Source organism: Trichomycterus rosablanca, chromosome 22, assembly GCF_030014385.1.
Source record: "Trichomycterus rosablanca isolate fTriRos1 chromosome 22, fTriRos1.hap1, whole genome shotgun sequence".
Classification (NCBI taxonomy): Eukaryota; Metazoa; Chordata; class Actinopteri; order Siluriformes; family Trichomycteridae; genus Trichomycterus; species Trichomycterus rosablanca.
In genome coordinates this window covers 2,245,809-2,260,994 of record NC_086009.1, presented here as the reverse complement: position 1 = coordinate 2,260,994, position 15,186 = coordinate 2,245,809, and the positions used below count along the sequence as shown (strand labels likewise).

The window sequence follows — 15,186 nt, the reverse complement described above, 5'->3', positions numbered from 1 at the left end:
CTGGATGTCGGGTAATCTCTGGATTGATTGATTGATTAATTATGCTTTACAATCAGGTTTCAAAATCATCTCCTGTACTGTAGGTACGATGTTGCTGACTCACGTCTGTCTCCGTATTCTCACTCTAACTCATAGCCTGGCACCCATGCCGCTAAAGGATGCCCGCTAGCAAAACGTGAGTCACCGAGGACTCAAAGGCTCACGTTACGATGCGCCGACGGGCCCCTTTTTGCGCGCTGCACCACCACCCTCGCGCCGGTTCCTCCTGCGGCGAGCACGTGCCTGTGAATGAGAGCGTGTCTGCGAGAGCGGCGGGAAATGAAATGTTTTTTATTTAGCCGCTAATATCCTTTCATTACAGCGAGCGCGGCATTAGATTTCAACCTCATCCGAGGTAAACACTCCGCTCATGGGAAAGAGGGGGGCGGACGGGGGGTAGGGGATAAAAAATCCCTCAAATCCGGAGAACTCCGGATTCCTGTAGTTACCATGGCGACGCAGTCATGGCAACCCGGCCAGCGTTTCTCCGTCGGTGCTGATGGCTGTCGTTCTTTTGTCTGTTTCTCTCTTTCGGCTCCGTTTCGAAATTATGAAAAGGATTTTCTGCAGGGCTGCTCCCGAATCCTACGCCCTCGCCAATGCATGAAAATGCCAGTGCACCTTTTTTGTGCTGTTTTTTTTTTTGCTCATTCTTACAAACCAGCAGCCCAAGGCCATGATCACAATATACTGTGTGTGTGTGTGTGTGTGAGTGTGTGAGGATGTGCTGATGTGATGTTCAGACGTGCTCAGAATGTTCTCCAAAAAACAGATAAATAAAAATGATAAACGTGTTACTCACTAGCTTTGTTTAATGTTAGGGTGTTACAGTGTTCCCATCAGATGTTGACATAACAGGGATGTTTTAGGATGGCACGAACCCCCCAGTGTTCAACCCAAATATACCCAAATTTTACAATTATTAATCTTTAGTCTAGGATATAGCATCAGCTACACATGGTGGCATTTCTGTCGCACCAGCTCATGTATTTGGATGCATCTGATAAACTTGTATTTCATGGCAGACTTACAGAACATTTACATTTTCAGCATTTAGCAGACGCCTTTATTTAATGCGACTTACAGTACAGTTACAGTATACAATCTGAGCAATTGAGGGTTAAGGGCCCTGATCAAGGGCCCAACAGCAGCAACCTGGCAGTGGTGGGGCTTGAACCAGCGATCTTTTATTACTAGTCCAGTATCCGAACCACTAGTCTACGGCTTGCCCTATTAAACCAGACTTGGTGGTTAAATTATTTTTTTAATGATGTCTTTATTTTATGACGGACTTATAAATGTATTTATTATTATCTAATAATATTATCTAATAATTTTAACATCATGTTTTACACACTATGGTTACATTCATGACAGGACAGGTAGTTACTGGTTACACAAGATTCACCAGTTCACGTTTTTAATATCAAACTCAGTGGGTAGCACTGTCGCCTCACAGCAAGAAGGTCCTGGGTTCGATCCCCAGGCGGGGTGGTCCAGGTCCTTTCTGTGCAGAGTTTGCATGTTCTCCCTGTGTCTGCATGGGTTTCCTCTGGGAGCTGCGGTTTCCTCCCACAGTCCAAAAACATGCAGTCAGGTTAATTTGAGAAACTGAATTGCCCTATTGGTGAATGAGTGTGTGTGTGTGTGTGTGTGTGTGTGTGTGTGTGTGTGTGTGTGTGTCTGCCCTGCAATGGACTGGCGCCACATCTAGGGTGTTACTGTGTGCCCTGCACCCATTGAAAAGCTGGGATAGGCTCCAATTCACCTCACTTGCACTTCTTTGGAATGTGGGAGGAAACCAGAGCTCCCGGAGGAAACCCACGCAGACATGGGAAGAACATGCAAACTCCACACAGCAAAGAACCTGAGTCTGGGTTGGATTTGGTGGTGTTATTTCACTTTTGCCTGTATAAATAGGGCAGCACTTAAGTCTCTTGCCAAGCTCTGGGTGGAAGAAGCCTCCCTAATGCTTAATAGGCAAAACAAACCAATAGCAAAACAGGTGTATTGCACTCGTGCCGTTTTATAAATAAATATCAGATCATTGTGTGTTATTTTAGATACAGAACTGGATTTTAGTACTACTATTACATTCTGAATAAACAGAGATGAGGAGTTTAACTTCCTGCATGTCAGGCTAATCTAAATCATTACTGTCCGCATCTTCCTCCTCCTCCTCCTCCTGCAGGGTGCTGTTCCTCATACGGCCACAGAGCGGCTCTAGTCGTCCATCCGGTGTCAATGACATCGCCTCAATGATTTTATCCCTAAAAAAAAAACAATAGAAAAGGAAATACAAAACAGGATTTAATCCAGATAATCCAGATAATCCAGAGGGTAACTGAAAGTACACACTTAAACATATCTGAAGCCCAAACACACCTGGACAGCCTGTTGAACATAGCCATGAGGCGCACCGCCTCAGCCTCCTTCTCCTCCTCGGTCATTCCCTCCATGGGGTCCGGCTGGGGCTCCTCCACTCGCCCTGTCACCAGGTTGATCCTGTCTTTGGCCTGTCTGTACTCCTCTGTGTCCGAGTCCGAGTCGCTGGAGTACTGAGGCTGGGGGGACGAGCTACGCCCGCAGAGGAGACCTCGAGCTGCCAACAAACCTGCCGCATTCCCATAACCTGTGTACTTCACGAAGCGGCTCACTGACACACATAAACACACACACAGGCATGATAGAACTTAATTTGGTAACATTCAGTTTGGCCTAGGGCGGCACGGTGGCTCGGTGGGTAGCACTGTTGCCTCACAGCAAGAAGGTCCTGGCTTCGATCCCCAGGTGGGGCGGTCCGGGTCCTTTCTGTGCGGAGTTTGCATGTTCTCCCCGTGTCCACGTGGGTTTCCTCCGGGTGCTCCGGTTTTCTCCCACAGTCCAAAAACATGCCTCCAGGCTAATTGGAAACACTGAATTGTCCTATAGATACCTGGCCGCTAGATGCACAAACCAGTGCATTGTAGTGCCCTGGTTTGTCCTGGTTTGTCCCAAGCCCGGATAAAATAGGGAGTGTTGTGTCAGGAAGGGCATCCGGCGTAAAATGCGGATCATAATCCACCGAGAGCTGACCCCGCAACCGAACGGGACAAAGGCCAAGGAAGAAGAAGATTTAGTTTGGCCTAGTTTGTCAAAAATTGTCACACAGTTTGGTGACATGGCTGCCTAATTTCTCCTTAGTCATTATTATTTACTACAAGCTAATAAATTCTCTGTGTCTATATAAATAGGACTAGTTCGACTGAACTCATGTTACATAGACTATTGTTCTTTTGCCACAGTCAGAAAGAAAAGCCAAACTTTAATCCTCTGCTAGGAGGAAATTAGTCAGGATGATCTTATATAACATGAGAGCCGCTGGTTAGAAGCTTCTGGCTTGTGGGCTACAATACACTGTACACAGTTGCATTGCCATGGACATACATGATGCTTTGCATTGCCATGGACATACATGATGCTATGTAAAGAAAGTAAATATCTCTGCTTGCTTCACTGTGGACAATGTTACATGTATGGCCAATTCTTACTTTTCTAACATCCTTTATTACTACTTCAGTTATTCACATCTAACGTTTTACTTTTATTAGCAGCTTGAGTGACCACCACTAGGTATCTACATCGACCCGAATTACTAAAGAAACCTTCACAGTGTTCATTTCCGTACCGTTTTCCTTGCAAAGCACAAATAGCAGTTCTGCGGCGCAGTGTTTCAGCTCAGTGTCCACGTGGGTCATGAGTCGCACCAGTTTGTTCCGGAGCGCGTCCCCCTGCTCTGGTCTCAGAGCCACGTCTCTCAGCGGGGGCAGGATCTGATCGATCAAAGAACAGAGCGCTCGCATCAGACAGGTGAATCCGGTGATGTGAGTGAGGTAGGGGTGTGGTTGGTACCTGCTGTCTGAGGTAGTGTCTGGTTTCTTTGTGAGCCCTACAGCTTTCGGTTAGGAGGTTCAGCACCGGTGTCAGCCTCTCCTTCAGCTTGTGTCCCTTAGAACACACACACACACACACACACATACAGAGCAACTTCTAGTGTTACTTTGGTGGTGTTGGACGTTCTATTGTGTTAATTGACTCCTTACAGACAGTCATTGAAAGCATGGATCAAACTACCAGCTGCTCCACCACATCCCAACACCTTTACCCGTATACCTGCTGCATTTTTCTATGTTATCAGTTATTCCAAGCTAAATTAAACTCTCTTTTTGTGTGTCTGTGTCTCTCACTCGGTCCACTTTCCTCTCCATGAAGAGCAGCAGGTGGTGGACACAGTCCATGTTGACGCCAGCGGACTCTTTCGAACTCTCCGAGAGACGCGTGGAGACCAAAACATCCAGACACTGCAGAGGAAGAGCTGACAGCACATTGATCGTTTGTCTGTAGGGTGAAGGGAGGTAAAGGGTCACCAATTAAAATCCAATTAAATTCATCAATATTTATACAAACTTGATCCACAATTAATCACCTCATTAATAAATAAATATTTATGGAAAATAACACAAATGCATTTCACTGAGAAGGATTGTTATTTATCTACTTGTTTGGGTTTTTTTTTCCTCAATTCATCCTTCCAATTTAGTCATTTCCAATTCCTTATTGCTCTAGCAACCACTGCATGCACCAAACCCATGCTGGTTGTGCAGCTGATGAACCCAACCTTTCACCGACCAGTATCTCATATGGAGGAGTGTATTTATTTCTTTAACTCTTGTGCTCATGACCAGATAGTACGAGGTAATTCCCCATCTGGCCTTTCATTCCTCAGACATGACCAACAAGGACAATGGCACTACTGAGACATGGGTTTGACCAGTAGGCTGGCGTTGGGTTTTCAGCTGATTACTCAGTTGTAAGGGTTTGGTCCATCAAGGTATCTCTATTCTGGTACCAAGAGATCAGAAAGCGTACAGACTGCTGCGCCACCCAAGCAACGATAGCTCTGATTTATAATCTTAATACATTATAATGTATTTTTTGGCTACCAAATCTTAGATCTAAGCAAGCACACTGGGGGATTCACTAAAACTCATAATGCACCATGCATATATGTTTTAGAGGTTGAGAATAGAATTTGCAGTCTTTATTGTCTTACCCTTGCAGCTCGTCTGTTAACTCTTCACTTTCACAGGATAACAGCAGGCAGTGACGCAACACTGCAGCTAGACGGCGGTACAGAGCCGCATCCTCCTGCAAACACACCCAGTGTGACAGTGGATTACGGTATTAATGACCTCTTATCAGCACCAGTGGAAAGTGGATTTAGGATTCTGGTGTAGGGTGCAGGGATATCCGTCAGTAATCTGGGTGAGTCCGGCCGTCCTACCTCGTCGGGTTGCTGTCTGTGGACGCTGTACGTGATGTTGAACAAGACCTTCAGAATCTCAATGGCTCGCTGGGAAACCTCTCTACCGACAGGAGGCGACGTGGGCTCGGTCACGACCTCGTACACGTCCGCCCAGCGCACCTCCAAACACTGCTCCAGGGCGGCGCTCAGCATGGAAACGCCACGTTCCTGGAATCATGGGATAAAAAGCGAGAGTTCGAGTACTTTTCAACCATCTAAATTTATTCAACACCTGGCGGTCGTACCTGCTGGAGCTGGCGCCGGAGCTCAGGACGTAGCGCCGTCAGGAGAAAAAGCAGCCGCAGGTCATAAAACTGCCCGCTGGTTGGAGATCCTGAACAGATGCCATCTTTCAGCTTTTTAGAAAGTCCTGGTAAAAGTCTGGTCAAAGATCAAGAAAACAGACACGGCCAAACACAGAATTACTTTCAAATTCATTTGTAATAGCTGATTCATCCTGATCAGGGCTTCAATTGGTCCAATACCACCTGAAAACACTGGTTGCTTGGCAGAAGTGCATCCTGGACATGGTGCCAACCTACATCCGGTGGGAATTCAAAGCAGTCAGTCCACCTTCTGCATTTTTATTTGGGGAAGGGGAGGGGGGGTCTAGAGTAGTTACAGTATCCCACTAATGCCATACTTGTCACTGACAGTGGGTGGCAAGGTTTATACCCACGGCCCTAAAGCCCTGGTAAGGTGTGGCATTCACATTACCTACTGTGCTGCACTCAATGGAAACCTTTCTGGTCTGCATGAGTGGGTAGCAGTGTTGCCTCACAGTAAGAAGGGCCTGGGTTTGATTCCCTGGCCTGACAGCCATTGTCCTTAATGTGTGGAGTTTGCATGTTCTCCCTGTGTCAGTGTGGGTTTCTTTCGGGTGCTCTGGTTTCCTTCCACAGGAAGTCCAAAGACATGCAGTCAGGCCGATCGGAGCTACTAAGACCTTAAATGTGTTTGTGTGTGTGAATGTGGGTGTGTGTGTTTGCCCAGTGATGAACTGGCAACCTGTTTGGGGTGTTTCCAGCTTTTCGCTCAATGAATCAAACCCACCGCAACCCTGATCAGGACAAAGCAGTGAAACAGACAACGAGTGAATGAATGTTTCTCATGTAGGGCCTGGAGCGTCTCCACTTGACAAATAATGGAAATAATAATGGACCTGGATATGAAAAACATTAACATAGAAGATTTAGAGTCTTTTACCGTAGTACACTGGCTCTCTCTTGCGCCCTCTGGCTGTTGTAGATGATGTTACAAAGCACCTTCACGGCCTCTTTCCTCCACACCTCTCCATCATCATACCATTCACCTCCGTCCTCATCCCCCTCTTCCCTGGTATCCTTCTTCCCTCTCTCCAGCACACCCTGAATCCCTTCAGCCCCGTCCAGCTCGCAGCAGCTGCTCCTTTTCCCTGCGACATCTTCTTCTATGCAGGGGTCACTCTGGGACTCGAAGCTCATCCGGGTATCGTTTGTGGAAGCCGACTCCTCTTTCTCCTTTTCCTCCTTCTCATCCTGGTGGAACATGTGTGGCGTGCTGATGCCCCCCAAGCGGGTGAGGGTGAGGATGGCCAAGTCAGTGATCAAGGGTGCCAGTGCCTGGCGGTCACGGGAAAGAATGCGCAGGGTGCGCAGGCACACGCCCAGGACGCCCGGCTGGAGGCGAGTCCTGATGAAGCAGATCAGGGCTTCAGCCAGTCGCTGATTTCACCACAGGAGAGAAAGTGAAACATAGTAAAGCTGTGTGACTTGATGATATGGATATCGCAACATCCGAGCATCATGAATACTTGTGAATACTTGGCTAGTTCAGCCCACTCATAGAATAGACAAGTATTGACCATCAAATGACCATCCATCAGACTCTATAACAATAACTCTCTCTATAAAACAGTTTTTTATTCCGTCACCCCACCACCAATATCAGTGCAATACAAGGTGCAATAACATATATTATGCACAATATGGAATATATAGAGAACGCCTTTATTTGCCATATAGACATGTATCCCAGCTTGTTTGGTTTAGCCAAACAAGGGCCTTGCTCAAGGGCCCAACAGTGGCTGCATGGCAGAGCTGGGATTCAAACTCTCAACCTTTCAACTGATAGTCCAAAGCTCTACCCACTCACTAGGCTACCACTGTCCCTATTACATACACCGACCAGGCATGACATTATGAGCACTGACAGGTGAAGTGAATAACACTGATTATCTCTTCATCACGGCACCTGTTAGTAGGTGGGATATATTAGGCAGCGACATTTTATCCTCAAAGTTGATGTTAGAAGCAGCAAAAATGGGCGAGCGTGAGGATCTGAGCGAGTTTGATGAGGGCCAGATTGTGACGGCTAGACGACTGGGTCAGAGCATCTCCGAAACTGCAGCTCTTGTGGGGTGTTTCCGATCTGCAGTGGTCAGTATCTATTAAAACTGGTCCAAGGAAGGAACAGTGGTAAACCGGCGACAGGGTCATGAGCGGCCAAGGCTCATTGATGCACGTGTGGTCCGATCCAACAGACGAGCTACTGTAGCTCAGATTGCTGAAGAAGTTCATGCTGGTTCTGATAGAAAGGTGTCAGAATACACAGAGCATCACAGTTGCTGGGCTGTTTGCTGGCAGCAAAAAGTGGACCAACACGATATTAGGAAGGTGGTCATAATGTTATGTTTGATCGATGTATACTAAACATGTACTGTATATTGTATTCATATATAATATACTGTATAACATAATTCATACGTATATGCAGCTCTTAAGTCTGTATTTATGTTAAAATTGAAGGTGGCTTTTAGTTGTCCTTATTTTCTGTTCGAACCCATTCTTCTCTTTTACTGCTGCTGTCTATTACAGTACCAGGTTTAAAATTTGCAGGTAGAGAAAGAACGCTAATAATATTTAGATTTTTGCGTCTCATAGCTCCAGTAAAAGATATTTGGGTGAATCGTTTGTTGTGGAAAAACTTGACTGCTCTTAACCAGGGTCCTTACACAGTGTCAAAAACCCCCTTTATAGTCCAGTCTTATCCCACCCAGCAGACTAGTGACCAATTTTGTCTGCTGCCGACTGGAAATTTGAACTTAGAGGAAAATCCTGCTGTTCCACATGGGGGCCTGGAATGAATTTTTATGCCCACTGCATGTTGTGTTACAACCTAACATCAGGCATCAGTTCCTGACCGCACTAGAGCCTTTGTGGTTAATTAGAACCAACAGGAAATCAGCGTCCCTCATGACGGCATATGATTTTATACATCAGCCACAAATATTTGGCTGTAGAGTTCATACAGTGTTTAGTAAAAGTGTTTGAAAGTGATGCGATGTGATTTTTGTCCCAGTACACGCTCAGAACAGGACGAAGAGGCCGAGCCAACAGGTCAGTGTAACATGTGCTCACCCTGCGTAAGATGAGCTCCGGATTCTCACCGTCCTCATCGGCTGAGTCCGAGTCAGGAACGTGGTCTCTTACTTTATTCCTGCGAAACTGACATGTGGAGAAGAGCACATACAAAGAGAAAAAATTACTGCTGCATCAGTGTGGAGGGTTCGATTCTATCTCAGAGTCTCTTGTGTGGAAAATATCCAATTTCTCTCACATCCTTCTCATTTCCAATCTCACCACTCGACCTTCTCGGATAATTTTGTATGAATCCTATTTTCTCTCCGCTGTCACGTCTTTTCATGTTCTTTGTAGGGAAAGAACTACAGGGTAAAATATGTACGATGATGTTTAAATACATTTTCACAAAGCACAATATGTATTACTAACGCGGAATTATAATGTTCAATATAAGTTCAACATCACATAACATTATATAACTACATTAAATTATAATTAATAATCTAAGCTTGTGCAAATATTTGGAGTCAGAGTTCAACAATATAATATGTGTTCCAAGAATTCAGTCCCAGAACAGTCCAGAATATCCCAAGACTTCCAAGACTAACTGTACGTGTTCCTTATGAGTGTATGTAAACTTTTGACTTATCAGTTTATATATGATTGTCCTGTTACCTCGTCCAACTCTCGCTGCTGTGTTACATCAATGCGGCGGATTTAAACAACAGAGAAAAGACAAAAGCATTAAACATTAATAATTATTATTATTTAAAACAGTGGTAGAAATCAGTGATAATGAGTTCAATATTGTCCCACTTTCCACCACCAGTAACACTGGTTCATATGTTTAATACATCATGTACAGTATGTACAGTTGCAACTCAAATTTCAGGTGTCCCCTTTAAAATAAGATTTTAAACCAATAAAATAAGGTTTAATATGTTCTTTTACACTATATAGCCACTATATAAACACTCTGTAGCGAACCATGAGCTTGTTGGACATTTCATATACTTTTGACCGTATAGTGTACACACATGCAGGAACAGCGTCCCTATTGTCTGCAGCAATTTGCACCCATTAAGTCAAAAGTGTATTCATAAATTCAGGTACTGATGCTGGATGTGAAGGCCTGGCTGATAATCAAGCTTCAATTTATCCCAAAGGTGTTGAGGTCAGGGTTTTGTGCAAGCGTATTATTTACTTAATAGAAATGATTGTACATGTTGTTCCTTACCTTTTTCCTTTCTCGTTCCTCCATGTTAATAAAGAAACACTGGGCGTACTATCAAAAGAAAAATATTATTAATAAATAATACTAATAAATAAAAGTTCCACTGCTATGCAGACCAAATATATTAACCCTTAGCAGGATTTTCCCTTCGTCCATGCGACTGGCAAATAACTCCACATCATACAGGACACCATTAACATTACTTTATTATAATTACACTGGATTATCATGACACGCTTTCATATTTATGTGTCTAGTTTTGTCACAAAAGTCCCCACAGGCATCAGATCTACAGCAGGACTCAAATTTCACACTTATTTTATTCACTCTGTTCTCTTTCTGTTGGGTAATGGACCCACTGCAAACCCAACCAGGTGAAGATGAATGAAATCAGTGCCTGCCTCTGTGTTGTAGTCATCCAGCTGTATCTGGACACGGTCCTGGTCGCCTTGTTGGATGCACTGAATGATCTTCTCCACGTCTACAGACATTGTGCGTCTTTAAAAATCACATTTTATAAACAAATAGACACATTAGCAAAGTGCAGGCTTAATTACAAGTTATTTTTTTCATGGCTTTATAAAGTAAAATAAACAATAATGTTCAAATAAATGTATACACTAGGAATCTTTCTGTATATACATTATTTTATTTTACATTCCAATAAATGCTCTATATGCTACCAGTCTCTTAGCTACCCACTAATAGCTGTGACTGTCATGTCAAAGTCTTATCTACTTATGCTTGTAACTGTCGTGTACGCCATGTCGGTCTTGGGGTTTTAATAATTTTGGCTATAATAATAACTGTTCTTTTTGGTGACTTTACAAATTTAAGTTGGTTGTTTGTTATATAAAGCTGTTGGTCGTAAATATACATAAACAACTGCTTATTTTTTATTTGGTGGTTTTTATTATTTGGTCAATAAATTTGGTAGCCTGATCATTCTCTAGTAATCATGCTGACTACAGCTGGTGACTTCTCTGTGCCCTCATAACGAGTGCTAGATTGAACGCACTTAATTTAAGTACATGAAACAGTGATGGCCTGACAAGGTCCAGATGAAACCCAAAGCCTTTTTTAGTTTTTTGGTCAACCAAAAAAAAGTTGCTGGAACACAGTCGACGCTGTCCACAGTACAACGTGCTTCACATTTCCTCCACCTGCTTTAAAATCTGTAGCTTATCATTCCAATTCAAGTTCTGCTGAACAGATGTCGAAACAAATCAGAAACTGACTGACCAGCTGATTCTGGTCGAGCAGGCTACACAAATCCTGATGATGTGACTTTAATGTAGGTGATTCGTATCATTTCATTCTGCCTTATACTCAGTCAAATCATAAAATATACCAAAACGCTGTATTTTAAATCTGATTTAGTTCAGTCCAGCATTTTAGGCCGGTTTTAACACTGATACAGATACTCAGATAATTTCTAATTCTTACTTTTCTTACCTTTTGCTGGTTGTTGGGCAGTAAATGTAAAAGTCTTGTAGGTGCACCGTGTGTTTGTCTCTGGTGTATTATAATCGGACTTATCTGTGGATTTAGCTCCCAATTTTACTAATCTGATCTCCACCCTGTCGGCTCTCATAACACACTGTGTGATTATAGTTTGCATGGTCCATTTGCATAAGGATCCATCACTCAGCGCAGTGACATCCCTTCAGACTGTGATATAACAGGATCGTCTGTAAATACATTCCCAACACAAGGGTCACATCTCACTAATTTATAAATTACTATAATTTGTAAATTGTAATTGTAATTTGTAATTGTATGCAATACTTTTGCATACAACTGTGCAGTCTACTGATTCTGGCCACATTATCTAGACAGACAGAGTTTTGGTGTTTGTACACCTTTTGGTTTGTTAATATACTGGACCTCCTTGAAATCACCTCAACCTTCCCCAGTCTACAGTGTCCCTCAAAAAGAATCGATTATTTCATACAAAAGAATAAAATGCATGAAGAAATCTTTTTAAAAACATAGACAGTAACATAAGGGACGCAGAAAAGTCCTGCTGTTCCTTTTATGAGACCTACAAAGCGAGGTCGAGGGTATGAAAGGGCAGACAGCGGTTTGATCAGGTTTAATAAGGGTAATTAGGCAATGAAATGGGTGCACGAATGAGGGTAATCACTCGGACTGACTGTAGGCCATTAATTGAAGGCAGTTGTTTTCAGCGATGGACCTACATGGTGGTATCATGCATCGCCGGGACGGGGTGCATTAGCGGGATGGAGAGAGGGAGGCGGGAAGGGAGATGATTTTGATGGACCTCATTATCATTTCGTTCTGAAGAGCGCAGAGGAAGCTCTACGTTCCCTCTTGTGCTGATCAGACACAGTCGACAGATAACGGAGAGAAAAGTACGTTTCTGACTGGTTTTTGCATGTATATTGGGTACAGTGGTGTTGAAACAGTGAATCCTGGGCCTACAGGGGTTGGGGAGAGGTAAACGTAATGGATTTTCGGCTGAACCTTTTCAAATGGAAAATAAATTAACATTTGATATATTATTACATCTGAGTCTTTGAATACTGTATAATACCTACTGGAAATGTGAAAAATATAAACGAAATACAATTTAGATCTAATTCAGTTTAGTAGCTTAATGGTTTGGGTGATTTGTGACCATCTTATTTGTGCTTAGATTTTTGTAGTAGGGAAATGTAAAACACAAACATACAAACATGCTGTATGTGTAGCTGTGATTGTGTTCTAGCACTCCATTATTTATTATTTTTTTACTTATAAAGCACCTCTTGGACCTGTAGCTCCACATACAGATTTTGGATTAGTCGCATCGGTGCTTCATGTCAATGATCTTTTTACTTTTAAAACAGTAACATTCCCATACAGTAAGTCTCTCCCACATATTTAGATAAAAATGCTGCAGCCGGCACCCTGAAACTAAACAACAGAGCAGGTGAAGAGATTTATTTGGTGGTTTAATGATGGTTATAGGCTGTATGGTTGCACATATGAAGCTCAGACAAAATTCCATATGACTGAAATATGTTCACAGAAAGTTCTCAGTTAGACAACAACAATATAGAAGTGCTGAAATATATTATTATTATACTATACTACATAATATTAAATTAAAACTTTCCTGTAGCATTTAATTATATTTTATAGAATGATTATATTAAAACAGATTTGTTTAATTTCTTCCAATTAAAAACGATCCTGTTAATAAAACAATGCTGTGGTGTAAAGAACGTCCTTCAGAAGGTTTCTTAGGTAAAGACCATTTACCTATCCAAAGCTCTGGATGAAGTCTACATGCGGCTCTGGCTAAATGTCATCGACCCTTGGATGCCTCCAAACCCTACACGTAAAGAAAATGGTTCCCACCTTGCCCTCTTTGGATTGTCCATCTTTAAGGTTCAAGAGATGTGTACGAAAACGCCAAAAACATTTGGAGTAGCAAAGGATATTTTTCAGAGGGTTCTTTAAGCAGATATCTAAATTTTAGATTTAAGAACCTCTAATAAGGTTTTTTGTCTTTAAGTCTACAACTCTGGCTAAATATTACACACCCCTGGGGGATGGGGGGGTTAAAACAATTGTATATCATCAATTATATATCATTTAAAAATATCGTTTAAAAATACATACAGTGTGATATCCATTAATAACTATGTTATATATGCGCTTATGGGCGGCACAGTGGCTAAGTGGGTAGCACTGTCACCTCACAGCGAGAAGGTCCTGGGTTCGATCCCCGGGTGGGGCGGTCTGGGTCCTTTCTGTGCGGAGTTTGCATGTTCTTCCTGTCTGCGTGGGTTTCCTCCGGGTGCTCCGGTTTCCTCCCACAGTCCAAAGACATGCCAATAGGCATTGGAGACACTGAATTGTCCCATAGTTACCTAGCCGCCGGGATGCACAGACCAGTGCATTGTAGTGCCGGTCCCAAGCCCGGATAAATAGGGAGGGTTGTGTCAGGAAGGACGCGCACGAGAGAAGAATATCTGTAAGTTTGAGGGTCTGTGTTTTTGTGTTCTTAGAAACGAACTCCATGCAATGTTCTTAAATATGACAAATATGCTGTATGAATGAAGCTTAACTACATACTAATTTATTTAAAAAATACATTCACTAGCACATATTTTACTTATGTATTTATGCAGATGTTTAATATTCATCAGATTCAAATTGAAAAGTCTGAGGCCAAAAGGGCAAGTGCTTGAGCACCACCTGGGGTCTATCTGCACACGTTCCTGGTCTTTAGTCCCTGTGTCTAGTCTTTGTATTGCTTATCATTACTAAGCTGTTCAGATTTTTTATTCTGCACATCTCTCTACAGGTACGGCGATAAAAAACAGCGGTGCATTCCCACAGGAAGTCACACAGAAATGCGTGTCTGCTGTTTCCAGACTGAAAAGAGGGATCGTAGAGCAGTGCTGCCATTTCTACTGCGACTACTATGATTTGGAGAACTACTGTAACACCTAGACTAACTGTGCACATCACCATAGCTCATTATCAGTAAATGATGGATGTAGCAAACTAAAATAAAGGCATGTTGATCATGTAAGAGAGTCACATAGAGGTCCTTTTTTATTTACATATACACCAATCGGGCATAAGATTATGACCATCTTCCTAATATTGTGTTGGTCCCCCTTTTGCTGCCAAAACAGCCCTGCAACTGCAACGCACTGTGTATTCTGACACCTTTCTATCAGAACCAGCATTAACTTCTACAGTAGCTCGTCTGTAGGATCGGACCACACTAGCCAGCCTTCGCTCCCCATGTGCATCAATGAGCCTTGGCCGCCCATGACCCTGTCGCCGGTTTAGCACTGTTCCTTTCTTGGACCACTTTTGATAGATACTGACCACTGCAGACCAGGAACACCCCACAAAAGCTGTAGTTTTGGAGATGCTCTGACCCAGTCATCTAACCATCACAATTTGGCCCTCATCAAACTCACTCAAATCCTCACGCTCGCCCATTTTTCCTGCTTCTAACATCAACTTTGAGGATGAAATGTTCACTTGCTGTCTAATATATCCCCCCCACTAACAGGTGCCGTGATGAAGAGATAATCAGTGTTATTCACTTCACCTGTCAGTGCTCAGAATGTCATGCCTGGTCAGTGTATGTAGCTGCAAGCAGGAATATTTAACCCCCCTCACATTAAACAGTACAGTATTATGGTGAAGTAAATTTACAACAAGACGTCTCAGTAAACTCAGAAAGTAGTTGAGTT

General features: G+C 43.0%; 1 protein-coding gene across 1 annotated transcript in view; it reads right to left on the bottom strand.

Annotated features, from left to right (window-relative positions):
* Nucleotides 1-2,179: 2,179 nt before the first annotated feature.
* The window catches only part of si:ch211-195b15.7 (synembryn-A), a 31,651-nt gene continuing 18,644 nt past the window's right edge, over nucleotides 2,180-15,186 (bottom strand). The window contains exons 2-14 of the mRNA XM_062984752.1: nucleotides 10,360-10,456; nucleotides 9,962-10,009; nucleotides 9,400-9,417; nucleotides 8,782-8,868; nucleotides 6,590-7,086; nucleotides 5,629-5,764; nucleotides 5,363-5,551; nucleotides 5,132-5,226; nucleotides 4,266-4,416; nucleotides 3,931-4,026; nucleotides 3,707-3,851; nucleotides 2,425-2,695; nucleotides 2,180-2,309 (exon numbers count right to left, since the gene is read on the bottom strand). Of these exons, the coding sequence (XP_062840822.1) occupies nucleotides 2,180-2,309; nucleotides 2,425-2,695; nucleotides 3,707-3,851; nucleotides 3,931-4,026; nucleotides 4,266-4,416; nucleotides 5,132-5,226; nucleotides 5,363-5,551; nucleotides 5,629-5,764; nucleotides 6,590-7,086; nucleotides 8,782-8,868; nucleotides 9,400-9,417; nucleotides 9,962-10,009; nucleotides 10,360-10,449 (1,953 nt within the window). The 5' untranslated portion in view covers nucleotides 10,450-10,456. The remainder of the gene's footprint in view (nucleotides 2,310-2,424; nucleotides 2,696-3,706; nucleotides 3,852-3,930; nucleotides 4,027-4,265; nucleotides 4,417-5,131; nucleotides 5,227-5,362; nucleotides 5,552-5,628; nucleotides 5,765-6,589; nucleotides 7,087-8,781; nucleotides 8,869-9,399; nucleotides 9,418-9,961; nucleotides 10,010-10,359; nucleotides 10,457-15,186) is intronic.